The sequence below is a fragment of the Rhododendron vialii genome, chromosome 11a (genome assembly GCF_030253575.1).
Source record: "Rhododendron vialii isolate Sample 1 chromosome 11a, ASM3025357v1".
NCBI lineage: Eukaryota > Viridiplantae > Streptophyta > Magnoliopsida > Ericales > Ericaceae > Rhododendron > Rhododendron vialii.
The window spans coordinates 38,608,519-38,624,828 of NC_080567.1; the positions used below are offsets into that span (position 1 = coordinate 38,608,519).

The 16,310-nt window shown below is 36.1% G+C and overlaps 1 protein-coding gene and 1 long non-coding RNA gene across 2 annotated transcripts; one reads left to right on the top strand and one right to left on the bottom strand.

Moving 5' to 3' along the window:
* The first annotated feature begins 6,899 nt into the window (after window positions 1–6,899).
* Window positions 6,900–8,746, top strand: LOC131306751 (probable BOI-related E3 ubiquitin-protein ligase 2). Its single transcript, XM_058333173.1, has 2 exons — window positions 6,900–7,901; window positions 8,009–8,746. The coding sequence occupies exons 1-2, from the start codon at window positions 7,608–7,610 to the stop codon at window positions 8,528–8,530; spliced, it is 816 nt and encodes a 271-aa protein (XP_058189156.1). The 5' UTR covers window positions 6,900–7,607; the 3' UTR covers window positions 8,531–8,746.
* Window positions 8,747–14,051: 5,305 nt separating this feature from the next.
* LOC131307692 (uncharacterized) lies at window positions 14,052–16,111 on the bottom strand. The gene is made up of 2 exons (XR_009194198.1): window positions 16,015–16,111; window positions 14,052–14,134 (listed from the first exon to the last, which is right to left on the bottom strand). It is a non-coding gene; the product is annotated as an uncharacterized LOC131307692 (long non-coding RNA).
* Between the last annotated feature and the right edge of the window lie 199 nt (window positions 16,112–16,310).

The window sequence follows — 16,310 nt, forward strand, 5'->3', positions numbered from 1 at the left end:
TTAATCAAGTCAACGAACAATATATTTATGCTTAAGAATCAGCATTATTTTTACCAATAAAAAAATTATAGTTACAACAAGTGAAACGACTTCTTGAGACATTCAGAATAGTGTGTACAGACAAACAAATAAGGACAGAAAGTAACATTGAGATATATTTTTCAACCTAATTAATAATTGTTGGTCCACTTGTGAAATATGTCACGTGGCACTGCTATTTTCGGAGATGGCAGATCAATTGACCTCACCAATTTTAATCAATTGTAAAGTATTACATTCTTGATTCTTGAGTAAATTTATTTGACCCCTCTAAATTGAATGGGTGAGAATATATAGATTATTGCTTAACCTTGTTTGAACAGGACTTTTTAATACCTGGAACTCATAATATTATTTACTAGTTTGGAGTCAGTTTATCAAACAAAATCAAGTATTTAATCTCTTATAATTAACACGAAATAAAACTTAACATTCTGATAGCATAGTCTCATAGTAGAGGTTGCCACTTGTTGCGATTTCTTCCACTTTCAACCTCTAATCATTTCACTTCTCTCATTTTGACCCGACTAAAGTTTGTCACATGGCGCGCATCAATAAAAGTTTTAAGGGTCAATGTGAACATTGGGTAATAGTAAAATTCTCCGCGCGTGCAGAGTGAACTTCACCCATACAAATATTTAATATTCATGCAAAATGTATGAAAGGACGTTAGGAAATGAATATATATATTAATGGTATTGGACAATCTTTCTTTGTTTTTCTCATTCAAAGCCTGGCCTAGTCCAGTGGTTAGTTTTGTTACGTACCGTCCAAATTGGGGGTGGGGGGGACTGTAGTAATGTGGTGTGCTGGCCTTTTTGCCCCACGAATTGATGCATGTGCAGTGTCAAAAAAGACTTTACATATACAACAAGAATTCAGGGACTTGGGGGATTATTATGTAAACAAGGAAAGAGACAAACATTATTATGTGTATTGTGCACGTACTACTCCTATACGTAAAACATTATTATATATATATATATATATATATATTCACCTTTTGATTTGGGCACAGTTGAGTTGAGGGGATAGAGCTGTTTCGATTCTCCATTCCACCCTAAAAGCATGCTTGTAGATGTGTAGTGGGTTCGACCCTACGGCAATTCAAGTGGCAAAAGGGATCAATGTAAATCGAGACATCTAGAGTTCGAAATGTAGCATTATATATCTTGGGGCTAGGTAAGAAGAGAGAAATCACTTGTGAATTTTTTTAGTTTTCGACAAAGATGGTCTGTCTTTAACCAAATCAAAAAATAGAACAATTGAGGTGCAGATAAGCTGATTTGGACAACCAAATCTTCGAAACAAAAAATAAAAGATGTTTCTTTGCTTCACAACACACACATCCACTTTTCGCTTATCTAGCAATTTTACCCCATTGTACTGCTGTAGCCCACATGCCGAACCATAGGGCTTGCTAGTAGGTTTTAAAGGCATACCACAAGTATATCTCGTATTCAAAGGGGTGTCCTAATAAATTGGAGATCGAACTTGTATAGGAAATTAAAGCAAATATAGCTTCCGATCGAGTAAATTACAACTTTCTTAGCTAACAGGGTTAGGCCACAGCTTGAATCAAATCACTTTCCACTTTCTCAATTAATATGGGACACACACACTGTTAGCAGGCAAAACAAGATGGAGACAAGCTGCAATTTCCCATCTGAAACGCTAATCTATTAGGCTAGCTATTGGTAGCTAAAACTCCTTGCTAGCTAGGCAGGGGAAATATAGGTGCAATTAATATATATGGCCATAATTTCTGCCATAATAATAGAGGTTCTCTCTGCCATAGTTACTACTCTATCTTAAGGTGGACCATTGGAAAAGGATAGAACATAGACTTCTACTTTCATAGGTGAGGAGGAGCTAGCACTCGGTGATGGATATCAGGAGATGGAACCTCTAGTTATTAAGAATGTAGGCAAAAGTGGGACAATTTTCCACAGTTCACTGTTGTGCGCTCATTGTGAGGTCGATCACAATTTGTTACTCTACTTTTTTTATTTAAACCGTTCATTTTGTAAAAGTTGAAATTGATCTGAGATTGATAACTATGCTTTCAAAATGATTTGATCGGTACATCAATAAAGGAAAAACTTTTGTGAAGGTTGTAAAATTGTACACTACGTTTTAAGTAGCTTTGTTCATTTTGGGGTTTCAACACCACTTGACACAATCTTTAACAAATTTTTTTTTCTCTCTCCACTCGTTACTCTAAAAAACCTCCATCAAAACCCAAATCGAACATGTATGTGAATATATGAGAAAGTTTCTATCATGAAGTTTACGAACTATCATCCTACCAATAGCAAGAATCAATATAATTGTGTAATTGTGCTAGCTAATTAATAACTTGTTAAAATTCTTTTCAAATGGTACCTTAATCTAATATTGAGAGAGGATTGAAGGGATAAACTTTCACACTACATATACCAGTCTATAAAAGTTTAACACTAAAAAATAAAATCCGTATTGATGCCCGCAATTTTGGTACCATATTATTGTTCAACAATTTTTGCAGTAATAATCAGAAATTGCAAAATTTAAAGTTTCCATAGCACCAAAATCGCACTTTGCAATGAGATCACTAAAAATCACTTCCACTATTTCTTTTCCCCCTTAAAATCGGCAAAAGAAATTCCATTATCAAAAGAACTACTCAAGTGAAACATGACATTATGCATGTACTGCAAATGTTTGGACATGCATACAGAAATTAACTAGCTAGTACTACTATAAGATAAAGAGTGCAAGATACAAGTGAAAAGCATAATAATTAAAGTTGCATTGGATGAATCTTCTTGGAAGGTAGCTAAGCTTACACATGAATTTAAAAGCTAGCAGCATAAGTTGAATTAATGGATTAGAAGTCTTCTTAGAAGAAGTTCAATCATGATGCCTCCATGAAACCCACTTGGAAATTAAGAAATATATACATACAATGAATATAGATGTAGTGGTCATTGTCCTCCATTTTTATTTTTTTTTGCTCAAAGCAATATTGGAGAAAACACTAGTATGAGTCTGTCAGGGACACCGGATTAATATTACTGCTCCCTCCGTCCCAAATTCTTTATCCGGTCTGCAAAACGGAGTGTTAAAAATAATACAATTTTTGCAAGAAAAAATCAAAAAAATTTCAACAACTTACTAGATATCAATGAGTATTTTAAATTTGCGAAAAAAATTTGAATTTTTTGCATTATTTTTAACACTCTGTTTTACGAACCGAACAAAGAATTTGGGACGGAGGGAGTATATTAGTATTATATAAGTCGTAATCGGTGGCTCTTAAGAAAGATACATCTTTCTTGCCGTTAAGGTGCGTGGAAGAAAAATAAAACTACTCCATACTTTTCCTTAATTTCCAGTAGATCGAACTGTATGTTGAAGTGGATATTTTGTCCTAGCTTGGTGATTTTATTAATTTCCAAGTAAACTTGTACTGGAGAGAGAGAGAGAGATAGGTAGGTACGTAGCGTACGTACTGAGAAAGAGATCGCGCGAGGCCAATAATGGAAGATATTTATTCGACCACTCTTGATGAAACAGTGCCCACTGAGTAACTATCGGCCGGCCTGCAACCAAAGTATACATACATGCATGGTGAGATCAGCCCATATGTGCTTAGAATTCATGATGAGAGTTAGAATTTAGCGAATGCCAAACATTTTAAATTTTGAGATTATTAGAGGATTTGTCCGGTCGTTAACTGAATCCTAGTATTATTCGAGGTATAAATAAACTAGCCTGAACATCTCGTTATTTCAAAAAAAGGGAGTGTTAATTTACTAATATACACATAGAAAAGGTGGTGTTACTTCTCAAAACCCCAAGGTCAAGGTCAAGGGTTGAAGGCTTGGTAAAGGCCAAGATCCAAAAAAACAAGAAAAGGTACCGCAGAATTGTTAAGCTTAATTTACTTTCTTTTTTGTTTTTGAAGAGAGCTTAATTTACAAACCCATGAATAAACTAAACAAAATCCGATAAAAGCAAAACAAAAAACTTGCACAGCCATGGAATGCGAATGGAAGAAAAATTAACCAAGAACAGCATATATTACATACATAAAACTGCAAGAAAATTTAAAACAACTAAAACCTCAAACAAAGGTAAATAAAAAGCATTTCACAAGATAATCTGCGAAGCAAGTTGGCAATGACAGACCGGAGTGATGCCTAACTTGGAAAGTGACCTGAATACCGATCGGAAGCTGTTTAGTAACCTATGTGGATTATTGCCGATCAAAAAACTATATGGATTATTGCTGATTAGAAGTGTCGCTGTTTAAACTTCCATGATACTATTTCGGATCTAAAAATATAAAAAAAAATAATCAAAATGAGATTTTTTGAAATCTTTTGTTGTAAAAAAATAATGGTTCGACGTAGCCATAACGGAGTGCACTATTGCAAGGATTTTTTTTTTCTTTTGAGATAATCAAACCGTAAACTAATGAAAAAAGAAAGAAGGATGAATTCACTATATAAATCGCACATATAAAATGGAACTACGTACAGATAATCTTTACGGATTTTGGCAAGCACATAGCACTAAAAAGGTGAATTATAACAACACCTACAAGATCAAAATTAAACTTGGTTCCCTCTTAGGGCCTGGTTGGAAGGGATATTGTGAAGGGGATACCACAATCCATCCTTTTAGTACCTGGGCCCAGCTATGGACCCGTTTGGCAACTTCATTTGGAGGGGGTTTTATCTTTGGCCCCTCTTCTCTAATACCTGCTAAGATTGACTGAGGGGGTCTTAGCGATGGATAGGGTCTGATCTGTTATTGTGTAATACCTCCTAATTCCCCTCCATTTCGGACGCTTGTACCCCTCGTAATCCCACTTTTCAACCCCAGGTAGCCATTTTATGAGCAAAAGCAAAAAAAATTAAGCGTTCCAAATTTCAATTCGTTTGAACCGGTGAAAATATTTTAGTTTTTTGATCATTTTATCCTAAATGGTCATAACTAAATTTTGACTCTAGGACTCTTATTGATTAACACTAAGAAAGTCGTACAACCAAATATCTTAAGGCTAACCAACGAGAGCCTTACAGTCAAAATTTAATTATGACCCTTTAGAATTAAATGATCAGAAAAAGAAAATCTTCTCACCCATTCAAACAGATTGAAATTTGGAACATTTAATTTTTCAACTTGCAGTTTATATATTAAAAAATATGGTTAAAAAATTAAGTGCTCCAAATTTCAATCCGTTTGAACCGATAGAAAGATTTTAATTTTCTGATCATTTTATTCTAAATAGTTATAATTAAATTTTGACTCTAGGACTCTCTTTGATTAGCCCTAAGAAAGTCGTACAACTAAATATCTTAGGACTAACCAACGAGAGTCCTAAAGTCAAAGTCAAAATTTAATTATGATCATTTAAAATTAAATGATCAGAAAAATAAAATCTTTCCACCCATTCAAACGGATTGAAATTCGGAACACTTAATTTTTTTCTCAACTTTCCCCAAAATCAAGCCTTGCATTTTTTTCTTTTTTCTGTCCCTTGAAGCTCAAAAAAGCACGTATTTATTCTAATTATAATGAAACTAACAAATTTTGTCATAAACACTGCATAAGGGCAAAAAAGTCATTTAACAGCTTTTTACATCAATCTCCCTTTTTTATACCCCAAATTAATCCTCCATCCAAACCAAGTACTATTTAATACCCCCTTCATAAACATCACATCAATATGGGTCATCCCATATTAACCAATACCCCATACTATCTAATCTTCCCTTCTTACATAATACTTCCAAATCTAATCCCGCATCCAAACGAGCCCTTAAGCTCTAACGTTTGAAACCTCTCAAGTGTTATTAACTCTTATGAGACCAATTCATACAGAGCAAAGCCGTAGCTGTAATTGGGCCCCCGAAAGTGGCCGATGAGATAAAATCCCCCAAATTAATTGAAGTGCTCGTAAGTTGTCCCAAATTTTAAAAAAACAAATTTAAATTTAACTTGGGATCACCACTCTTGGTTCCCACGAAACAGTACTAGATAAGAACAACTCTTAAACGTAGAGTATATATCTTTAGGAGCAAATAAATTAAAGATGAAATAGCTGGAGATTTATGAGTAAATTAGGTGATGAATTTGCTAACTTCCCGCATTCTAACACTTTTAATCTTGATAAGTTCAATGCAAAAAGAATTTTCAAAATTTGACCAGAAGATAATACTACTACGTACTGGAGTAATTATGAAGAATTTTTTTTTTTTTTTTTTAACTCTTGCCTCAAAGAGGCTGGCCTTTTAGACTTGCAAATTTACTTCGTCCTTGGTCTTAGATTTTTTTTTTTTTTGATCCGCACCTTGGTCTTAGGTTACTATAAAATTCTCAAGTGTCATCAATTTCTGTGCATCTGTTCATAAGATTCGCTCCCTGTTCGGCCGCACCTGACATAATATGAACCATTAATTGTCCTGTTAGAAGATGCTAAAATTGACTCCAAAATTTTTCAAAAGGGCTTGCGTAAACTATCCCGGACAATTTAAATAATTAGATATTGATATAAATTTAAATCTTTCACGTGTCATTTCGTTATTCTTTTTGTTAACACAAAAGGAATACTTGTGTAAGAAATTTGTTTCACATTGGCTCTGTTTTTTTCTTCTTTTTCTTTTCAGAGACTAAAATCTGATGGTAAATTAGTTTTTATATACTAGTACTCCTACTAGGAATCCTATTCTTCAGCCTTTGCAAATGACAAATCCTTGATTCCCTCTCTTTCTCCCTCTAAAAGGAAAAAACTGACCCTTTCTCTCTCTCTCTCTCTCTCTCACTAAAAATATATTATACTATAAAAAAAGAAACTGAGGACTTGTTCCCACATGCATACAAATCACAATCACACATAAAGGCCTCCTCACCTTTACCTCTCCACCTCCCACTTGGAATTGAATTTCCCCATTCAAACAAACGCCTCTGAAATCTCTGACCCCATAGTTTACTCACAAAATCTGCATGTTTACGTCCTTTGCTTTCCACCGTCTCTCTCTCTCTCTCTCTCTCTCTCTCTAAATGCTTCCCAAGGCCAACAGGAGAGAGAGAGAATCCTAGGGCCCCTCTCCACCTCTCTCTCTCTCTCTGTTTTATTTTTCAGTTTGTCAAGTTACTTTAATTCAATCAAACAATCTACTGTATTATCCAATTAATTAATTCACACCCCTTCCAATATTATTTATACACTCCCCCTACCTCCCTTTGTTTTTTGTGTTCCTTGAAATCCTAGCAGCACGTCCAAAACCAAACGTCTCTCAAAAGCAGGGCAGAGGTTCTGCCAAAACAGAGTTATAAAGAGAGAGAAACAGAGAGAAAACATCATGCATATGTTCTGATCCAACTGCTCCCGTTTTGAAGCCAAATCCATTTCGATTCTGTTCTTGTTTTGTTGGTTCGAGTCCAAAAAGGCCGACGAAAATCTGCCAAAAGGGCTGGTCTTGTGTTGTTACAGTTCTGGTGCTCTGTGGTTTTATACCTAAAATCTCCCGTATAGATATATATATATATATATATATATATATATCTATCTATCTATGATGGCCATTCAAGCGCAGCTATACCCGGATAGTTTTGGGTTTTCTTTGGGTGGTTCACAAAATTGGATGGAGAATTCTTATGGGTTCAATGAGTTCTGTTTCAATCTTCAACAGAAACAACAACAGCAGCTGGTGCAGAACCTTCAACAGAAAACCCAAAATCCGTGCTGTGAAACCATGGGGTTGCTTTCTAAAAACAACTTTTATCAACAATCCACGGCTTTTTCTCAGAGCACAGCTGCTCAGGTTGAGAAGCAGGGGCAACAGATTGATCGGTTCATCAGTTTACAGGTCAGAAATCAAAGCATTCACATATACACGATAAAGTTTTGTTTTTGGTGTGATTTTAGAGTTTTTATTAATGATCTAACCGTTGGTGTAATTGTTTCGGGAAACAGAACGAGAGATTGAGATTGCTCTTGCAAGAGCAACGAAGGCAACAGATGGCATTACTTTTGAGGAAATACGAAGAGAAAACAGTGGTTTTACTGAAGCAAAAAGAGGAAGAAATAGCAAAAGCTATGAACAGAACAATGGAGCTTGAAGACTTCTTGAGAAAAGTTGAGATTGAGAGCCAAACGTGGTACCGATTGGCCACAGAAAACGAAGCGATGGTGGCAAATTTGAATAACACAATCGAACAGCTCAAAGAAAACGGGTGTTTCACCAATGAGGTTGAAGATACAGGGTCATGCTTCAGAGGAGAGAGAGATGAAGAAGCAGAGGAAAACAGAGGTCAGGGACTTGGGGAGAGAGAAAATCAAGAAAAGACGGTCTGCAAAAGCTGCAATTTTAGGAATTCGTGTGTTGTATTCCTACCCTGTAGGCACCTCTGTTCATGCAAAGATTGTCAAGTTTCTTTGGATTCTTGCCCAGTCTGTGGGATGGTAAAGAAAGCTAGCATTGAGGCTCTGATTTGATCTTACCAAGAAAAATCACATATTTTCCGGGAAAATGTAGAGAAAGTGTTGGATGGATGGTGAATGAACAATACCCATCTCAATCATGCAGTATCTTTGTCATTATTTTATTTATTTTCCTATTTGGGGTCTTCTGTTTTTAGATTTGATTCGTGTACTTTTTAGACGACTCCCCACTTGAACAGAAATTACAGGACAAAAGCATCTTTTCCTTTCCTGGTTGGTTTCATCGCTCGTGATTGCTTTTGCTTTTGTGGATTCATTTCGTTCCCCATTTTCCTTTCACTCTTGGGATTGATTTGATTATCCATTCATCTGATACTTCCAGTTTTATTTATTTCTTGCATTTGGCAGTGCTAAATTAAACAGTGACACAAGGGATGAAAGCAATTTCGGAGGCTGATTTAAGCTTTGGTTTTGGAAAGAGACAGTGATGGTGATGGATCTCTTCTTTGCCTTGGCAAAAAAGTAGGAGTAAGAAATACACCAGTTTGTACTAGTTTTTTGAGACTTGGGAATTGATTTCTTCGTGATAAATACAGTAGTACTTTGTCTTGTCCCTGAAAATAATTTAGTGCTAATAATGGACTGACCTTGATTCCAGAAATTATGGGATCTAGTTTTATGGTTCTAACTCTTGGTCACGAGGGTTAGTTATCCTTCAGTAGTTTAGAAGCAATGCCATGTGGTGTTCTGAATCATTCTAGCATCATACATTCGTGTGAGATTCTTACACTTACTTGTAGATCTCACGAAAATGAATGATGTTAGAGTGTCTTGAACATCCCGTAACAGTGCTCCGAGAGCACAAATTTTAAGGATTACATAATGAGGATTTTGTACCGCATGATTTTTACTGGGTTGGGTCCATTAAGGAGACCCCAGAGCACCCATAACCCATCATGGAATGGGCTTGTGTCCCATCCTGGTGGAATGAATTAGGGATTCACTTAGTCTAGGAAAGAGAAAAGTAGAAAAAAAAAAGATGCAACGAGAGTAACAGAAAAAAGAGAGGAATGATTCGAATGAATGAGGGAAAAAAAAAAAAAAAAAAAGGCAAAATAACTTCCCCTTATTCGTTCTTGCAACTTTTCTTTTCCCTTTCCTACAAAGCACCCAAAAAAAGAAGGGGGGATGTAGTTATTAGGGAGAATTTTTCATAAGTCCACTATACCACTTTTCAAACCCGCTAAGTCCATTTCTAAATTTCAAAACCCCTTAAGTCCACTAACTTATTAGTAAAGATATAATAACCATGTTTAGACTAATATACCCTTATTTTAAAAAAAATTTTTGCCCCGTTTTTTCATTTATTTCAAAAACATCAATTTGAAATTTCTCTATCCCGAAAATTTCTCTCCAATCCAGTACAAAACCCATTTCCCCTCCCCCCCTTCCCCCCTCCCCCCCACCATTATTTTTCCAGAAAGAACTATACTTTTCGTGAAAAATCGGAGAAGAATCGAGAAAAGCACTAGATCGCCGTTCTTCACCCAGATTCAGTCGGACATTCTTCTCCGTTCCTCGCCTGTTCTAGTCGGACGCTAATCGCCATTATTCGACCATTCTAGTCGTCTCCGTCACCGTCGTCAAGCACTCGATTGCCGTCGTCACTCCAACAACGAGATCAACGGACGAAAAACAGAGATCAACCCACGTCCCAGACTTCATTCGTCGTCGATCGTCGCCCTTCGTCGCTTTTGCATATATGTATATATAGTTTCTGATTTATATAACATTATATATGATCTACTGTCTCGTAAGACATTTTATATGATGTTCTGTTGCTTCTGCATATATGTATATATAGTTTCTGATTTATATAACATTATATATGATCTACTGTCTCGTAAGACATTTTATATGATGTTTTGTTGCTTTTGCATATATGTTTATATAGTTTCTGATTTATATAACGTTATATACAATATACTGTCTCGTGAGACATTATATATGATGTTCTGTCGCTTTTGCATATATGTATATATAGTTTCTAATTTATATAACGTTATATACGATCTACTATCTCGTGAGATATTATATATGATGTCCTGTTCAACAAATATATAAGGTTATATATGGTTATATCAATGTTGGTAACTGAGTCCAGTTCAAGGTATATATAGGAACTCATTAGCAAAGCACAATTGAACAGTTAATAATATATAAGTTAGGGTTTTGATTGCGAGTAGATATGATTATATCAAATTCTGATCATTATATGTTCTACTTTATTGAATTGGTCCGCGCAGCGGCCTTACTGACTTATTATTTGTGCAGTTGTTCGAGGGGTGAAGAGTATTAAGTTACATGTGAAATCGACCGTGAAGAAGGCGACGGCGACAAAGGGAAAGAAGTTACAAGATCTCCTCTTCTTTTTTTTTTCATTTTTTTTAAAGTTAGAAAGGACAGAATCTCATGTATAATGTTATAAGGCTATATGTTTATTTTTTGTCACACTTATTACGTTTTTTTGTGTGTATTTATTTATGTGGCAAAATAATACACATATAAAGTTTTTTGTTTGTTTTTGCATTGTAAACATATATAAGATTATTTATATACGGTTATCAGAAGTTAGTCAATGAAGCCGCTGCGCGGACCAATTCAATAAAGTAAAACATATAACGTTATATGTGAGTTTCTATGCTGTGAAACTCCAAAAAAATAAAACATATAACATTATATGAAAGCTGCTGACTTGTGTACCTCCCAACAAAAAAAGAACATATATTGTTACTCGAAGCAAGTCATTGAGGCCGGATCAATTCAATAAAGTAAAAATATAATGTTATATGGGAGTTTTTATGCAGCGAAACTCCAAAAAAATTATAGAACATATACCATTTTATGTTAATATATGTACGTTTATATGTAAACGTGGAATGTTATATGTTCTTGTATTATAATAAAAAAAAAATTTCAAAAACTCATATAACGTTAAATGCGAGCCGATGAATGAGTATATAACGTAAAATATAAGTATCGCACGTTAAATGAGAACTGATAAACGAGTATATAACGTTATATATGTACAATTACGTTATATACAGTGTATCAGAAAAGGAGAATCTTTTGTCACTTTATTCCAATGTAACTGCTGGGATTTCAAACGTAGAACGGATAATGGGCTAAAAATATGGGATTTGAATGGAAAGGGTAATCTTTTCTCTCTCTCTCTCTCTCGTTTGGACTCTGTTTCCCTTTTGGATATGGGAACAATGTGAATATGGGAGATTTTATAGGAGTAGGATATGGGAGATTTTATAGGAGTGAGATATATCAGATTAACGGTTTTTAAAGGTAAGGGTATTTTGGTCCTGAACTAATTCCTTTTTTAATTGAATTGGACTTAAAGCCTCACCAAAACCTAATTAGTGGACTAGAGGGGTTATGAAATTTAGACGTGGATTTAGTGGGTTACAAATATGCTATAGTGGACTTCCCAACAATTTTTTATAGTTATTTTCCCTTCTTTTCTTTCTTTCTTCAAAATCCAAACTCATCCTATCAATACTTTAGAGAAGGGCAAGAGGGTAATTTCACATACTAACTTACTTAGGCAATTGCTGACTAGGAAGAGGCATAATAGACCTTTTAAACACAAATACAATATCCAAACTCATCCTAACAATACTTTGAGACTAAAGAAACCAATGTTATTTTAGTTACTGTTTGGCTCAACGTACAATACATTTCTTTAGGATGCTCTCAATTGTAGAAGGGATTGGCTTGCTGATAATGCAAAAGTGATGGACTCATGGCTTTCTTTATGAGCATATAAGATGCATGACTGAGCAATAACTAAAATGGAACGCAACAATGCTTCATCTCCAATGCAAAATCCGTGTGTCTAAATTTGGCCAAGCAAAAAGGGTGAAGGAGGGTGCCACCAGCTTTATCAACTCCATTGGGTGTGATCATAAAGACTTTCGTGGCGGGCCTCGTGAGAGACCAATCACCCATAGGTTTCTATCACTCCATCAAGGGCTAGTGGATCATAAACGGACTTGCAAGAGGGGAAGACATGAGGGGCATCTTCTGCACCCCTCAAAACTTGTGACTTTTGAGTGTGTGTCTGCTCACTATCTATGGGAGCAAATTATTGCACACTCTGTTACACTTCAGATTTATAATCTTGACAAAAATTAACAGAAATCTCGCTCTTTTTTTGTGACAAAATACTGAAATGATGGCTTGTTATACCATGTATCTTTTGTTTATTTATGTTCAGTTTCGAACTTCAGAGCTGTTTTCGAAATGGTGACTGAGAGGTGATGTTCAAAAGAAAAAAAAGAAGACTTGAGGTTGATTTTCTACCAAGAAGATGGAAAAAAAAGAACATAATTTCCTGACATCTGCCGGAGTGTTTTTTGGTATGGTTTTCACTAATTACTCGCATGTTTAATCAATAACAATGTTCTGCATCTCAGGATTAGCATTGCCTGCATGACATCTATGGTGAACGATGCATGAGCTGGAGATATGTTTGCATTGCTTTTTTATTTTATTGAACTCACAACAAGCCATGTTAAGAGCAACCTCTTCGACGACCCATCCATCCCTGGGGGATGCACACCTATGAAATGATGCGTAAAGATGGGGAGGTCGTGGAAGAAGTTTCTTATGACACGTTTGCATCTTCTCAATTGAATCAACATGATTGAGAATGAACTTGGGCATCAGACTCATCACAAGTTAGCAGTACTTTTTTTACTTTGTGCATGGTTGGTACGTCTGCAATTTCTCGCAAGTTCAACCCTCTCTGAATATGCATCAGTTAGTTCAATTCAACAGGTGCCTTCGTTGAGAGGTGACAAAGATGGTGATCCCTTGGTAAGTTTAGAATACTGTTTTGAACCTGGAAGAGGAAGTCAGTGCTACTGTTTCATGCTGCTGTTCTGCACTTGGGGGTTGCTACTGCTACTGTTTGCTGGTGTCTGAATTTCTTCAAGGCTCAAAGGTACTCCACAGAAACTGAGACTCAGCTTCAACCTCTTGGCACATCAACCACCTCTGCTTCATTGTTCAAAATCTGCAAAACCCTCTTCACGGAAGGCGTCACCAAGCGACGCAAAAGCTTCTCCGTTTCCCCCACCTAACACTCCCCCTCAACCTCTCATACGCCACCTCAATGACCTTCCCTTCGGAATACAACCCTCACACCCAATCAACCAAATTCACCATCTTTTGGCTACAACTTTCTCTATCGATCAGCCTCCTTCTGCCAGCCAGTTCAAGAATCTATAGCTAAAAACATCGGTTTTCTTGGTCATGAAGGTACTCTGGAGCCAAATACCCCACGGTTCCTGTCATTAGAGTCAACACAGGGCTTTATCATTATCCATAAGCCTAGCCAATGCGAAATGGCGATTTCAAATTGAAACTCGCATCTAGAAATATGTTGCTGGTCTTTATGTCTCAACTGCAATATTGCAACTAACTAACCATGCAGCCATTTCAGGGGATTCCTCCCTTCATATTCTTGGTACAAGACTTTATCAAGACTCCCATGTGGCATAAACTCATAAGCAGGACTTTACAACACTCCCATTTGCCTCAAACAAGCGATAATCAACAATTCTGCAATAAACTCTATTTCTCCTGTTAATTTCATAACAGCCAATATTATCACCAAGATTGTAGTATAAATCACGAAATTGATATTACAATCACCAAACCAAATCAGCAATTACCATGCATTTATCATCAATATAGTGGACAAGAACAAAGGCATGTCTCCTAAAATTTGGAAGATGTGTTACTCACTCTATATAATACTGTATTAAGGTTTGGTGACTAAGTGGGTGTTTGGAAAGATAGTACAGTATCTTTTACTAGAGGACCATATTGTGCTACTTATTCTTGAATCAAAGGTACGGACACCGATTGCTTACGTATTTTCGAATGAAGACATCACAAGAAACATAGGCCAAAAACCGACTTCCTTCGGAAGCCAAATGTCACAAACACGTGGTAGGGCATCTACGTTGCACCAAACTCTAATGCTCTAATAAGCCATCAAGAATCAAAACTAACAAATGTATTGGATTATAAGTCAAAAGTAAATCGAATTATATGAATTTCTGGAGAGAGAAAGTAGTCGTGTAACAAAAACCATTGTAGCTTCAGATGTGGTTCTGTTTCTAAGACTTCTCAAGCACAAATAGCAGACACTTGTGCTTGTAGAGAGAGAACGGTGAGAGACAATGGGTTTGGCCGTGTGGATGAGTTCACCAGCTCCGATCGCCGAGCGAACACACCTCTACCGGCTGACTCGGCAAGAGGAACTCGGATAGGCGGTGGTGAAGGTCGACGAGGATGCAACTCATCGAGAGCTGCGGTCGTGGTGGAGATGTAGAAAGCCAAAAGTAGGTTTGATTGAGATTTCAGGTTTTTGAGTGGGGATTTCCAACGGGAATAACGGACTAAAAGCCTTTACAAAAAACTTTATGAGCTAAATATTCGTGTAGGTTCTGTCAGGTAAGCAATTGAAACTTTAAGGAGATCTGTGAGAAACCAAGTCACATGGATTCAGGTACGAATGTTGGGTGCGGGTAAGTGTAAGCTCAAGGATCATTAATTTTCAATTCAAGGATAAAAGGACACACCGGAATATTAAAAATCCTCAATATATAACTTATATTTCCTGGCTTAAATGGTATTTTACTTGTTGTCTTAGACCCTTTAATGCATATTTGTAGAGGTTCGATAAATAGCTTGTGCAGAAATTGAATTCGAAAATATGCTTGTTAAGGTAAGGTTCAACACGGATCCCATACCATTATCCAAGTGCCGAGTGGCTGACACGGACACTTTATACACTTTGAAGAATCCATGTAAACAGAGGTGAGAAATTAATGAAAACATGGAACAGTCTATATCTAAAATCTACTTTGCATCATATCAACTTAAATACAGTATGTAGCAAAAAGTTGATAAATGGGGGTACACATGTACAATCAATCTGATGCTCATTGATATTGACAGAGTGGAAGTAGGATACATCCAAAGTGATTAATTTTGTCTCAAACAGGACAACCCAGCATTGAAGTTCGTTAAACAGGTCAAGTGCTATAATGCACCACTTCCATGAGAAACCGCCATCTGCCAATATCCCTTTCATCATGCATGATGCTTAGCAGATTGATTAATTATACTGACAAAGTAACTTCAATAGAAAATAAGTTTTTCCCGTTGCTATATCTTCAATCCTGAAAATATGGAAATTGTTTAACCTTAAATAAAACCTTATTCTTTTTTTTTTTTTTTGGGGGGTACAACAATCAAACCTTACTCATGAAACTTGGAAACCACTGCTTCTACGAGCTGATACCTCTAAGAACTCTAAGTGCGGTACATTATTCTACTTCTCGTTATGGGCCTCGTGAAGTCCATGCAACACCATACACGGACAACCAATCTTCTATAAACTAGAAAATACTGTATTAAACATGGTATCAGCTCAAAAATAGCTTACCTACCATATCGCACCAAAAGATTCGTCCGATGATACGCCATGGTAAGGTTGTACTCAAGAAACGTAAATTCATGGTCTGCTCCGGCAGGATTGCCACTTTCCATACTTCATTTGTCAATAACAACAATTTACACTGACATTCAAATACTTGTGTTTATGTAGTAAATACAACACAACAACAACAACAACAGAACCCATGTAGAAAATACAAATATTTTGAAAATTCATAAAGCTTTCTATCCATAAAAAAAAGGGTCCTTTTTTTTTTTTTTTAATATAAATGCACTTCATTCCTTGTCT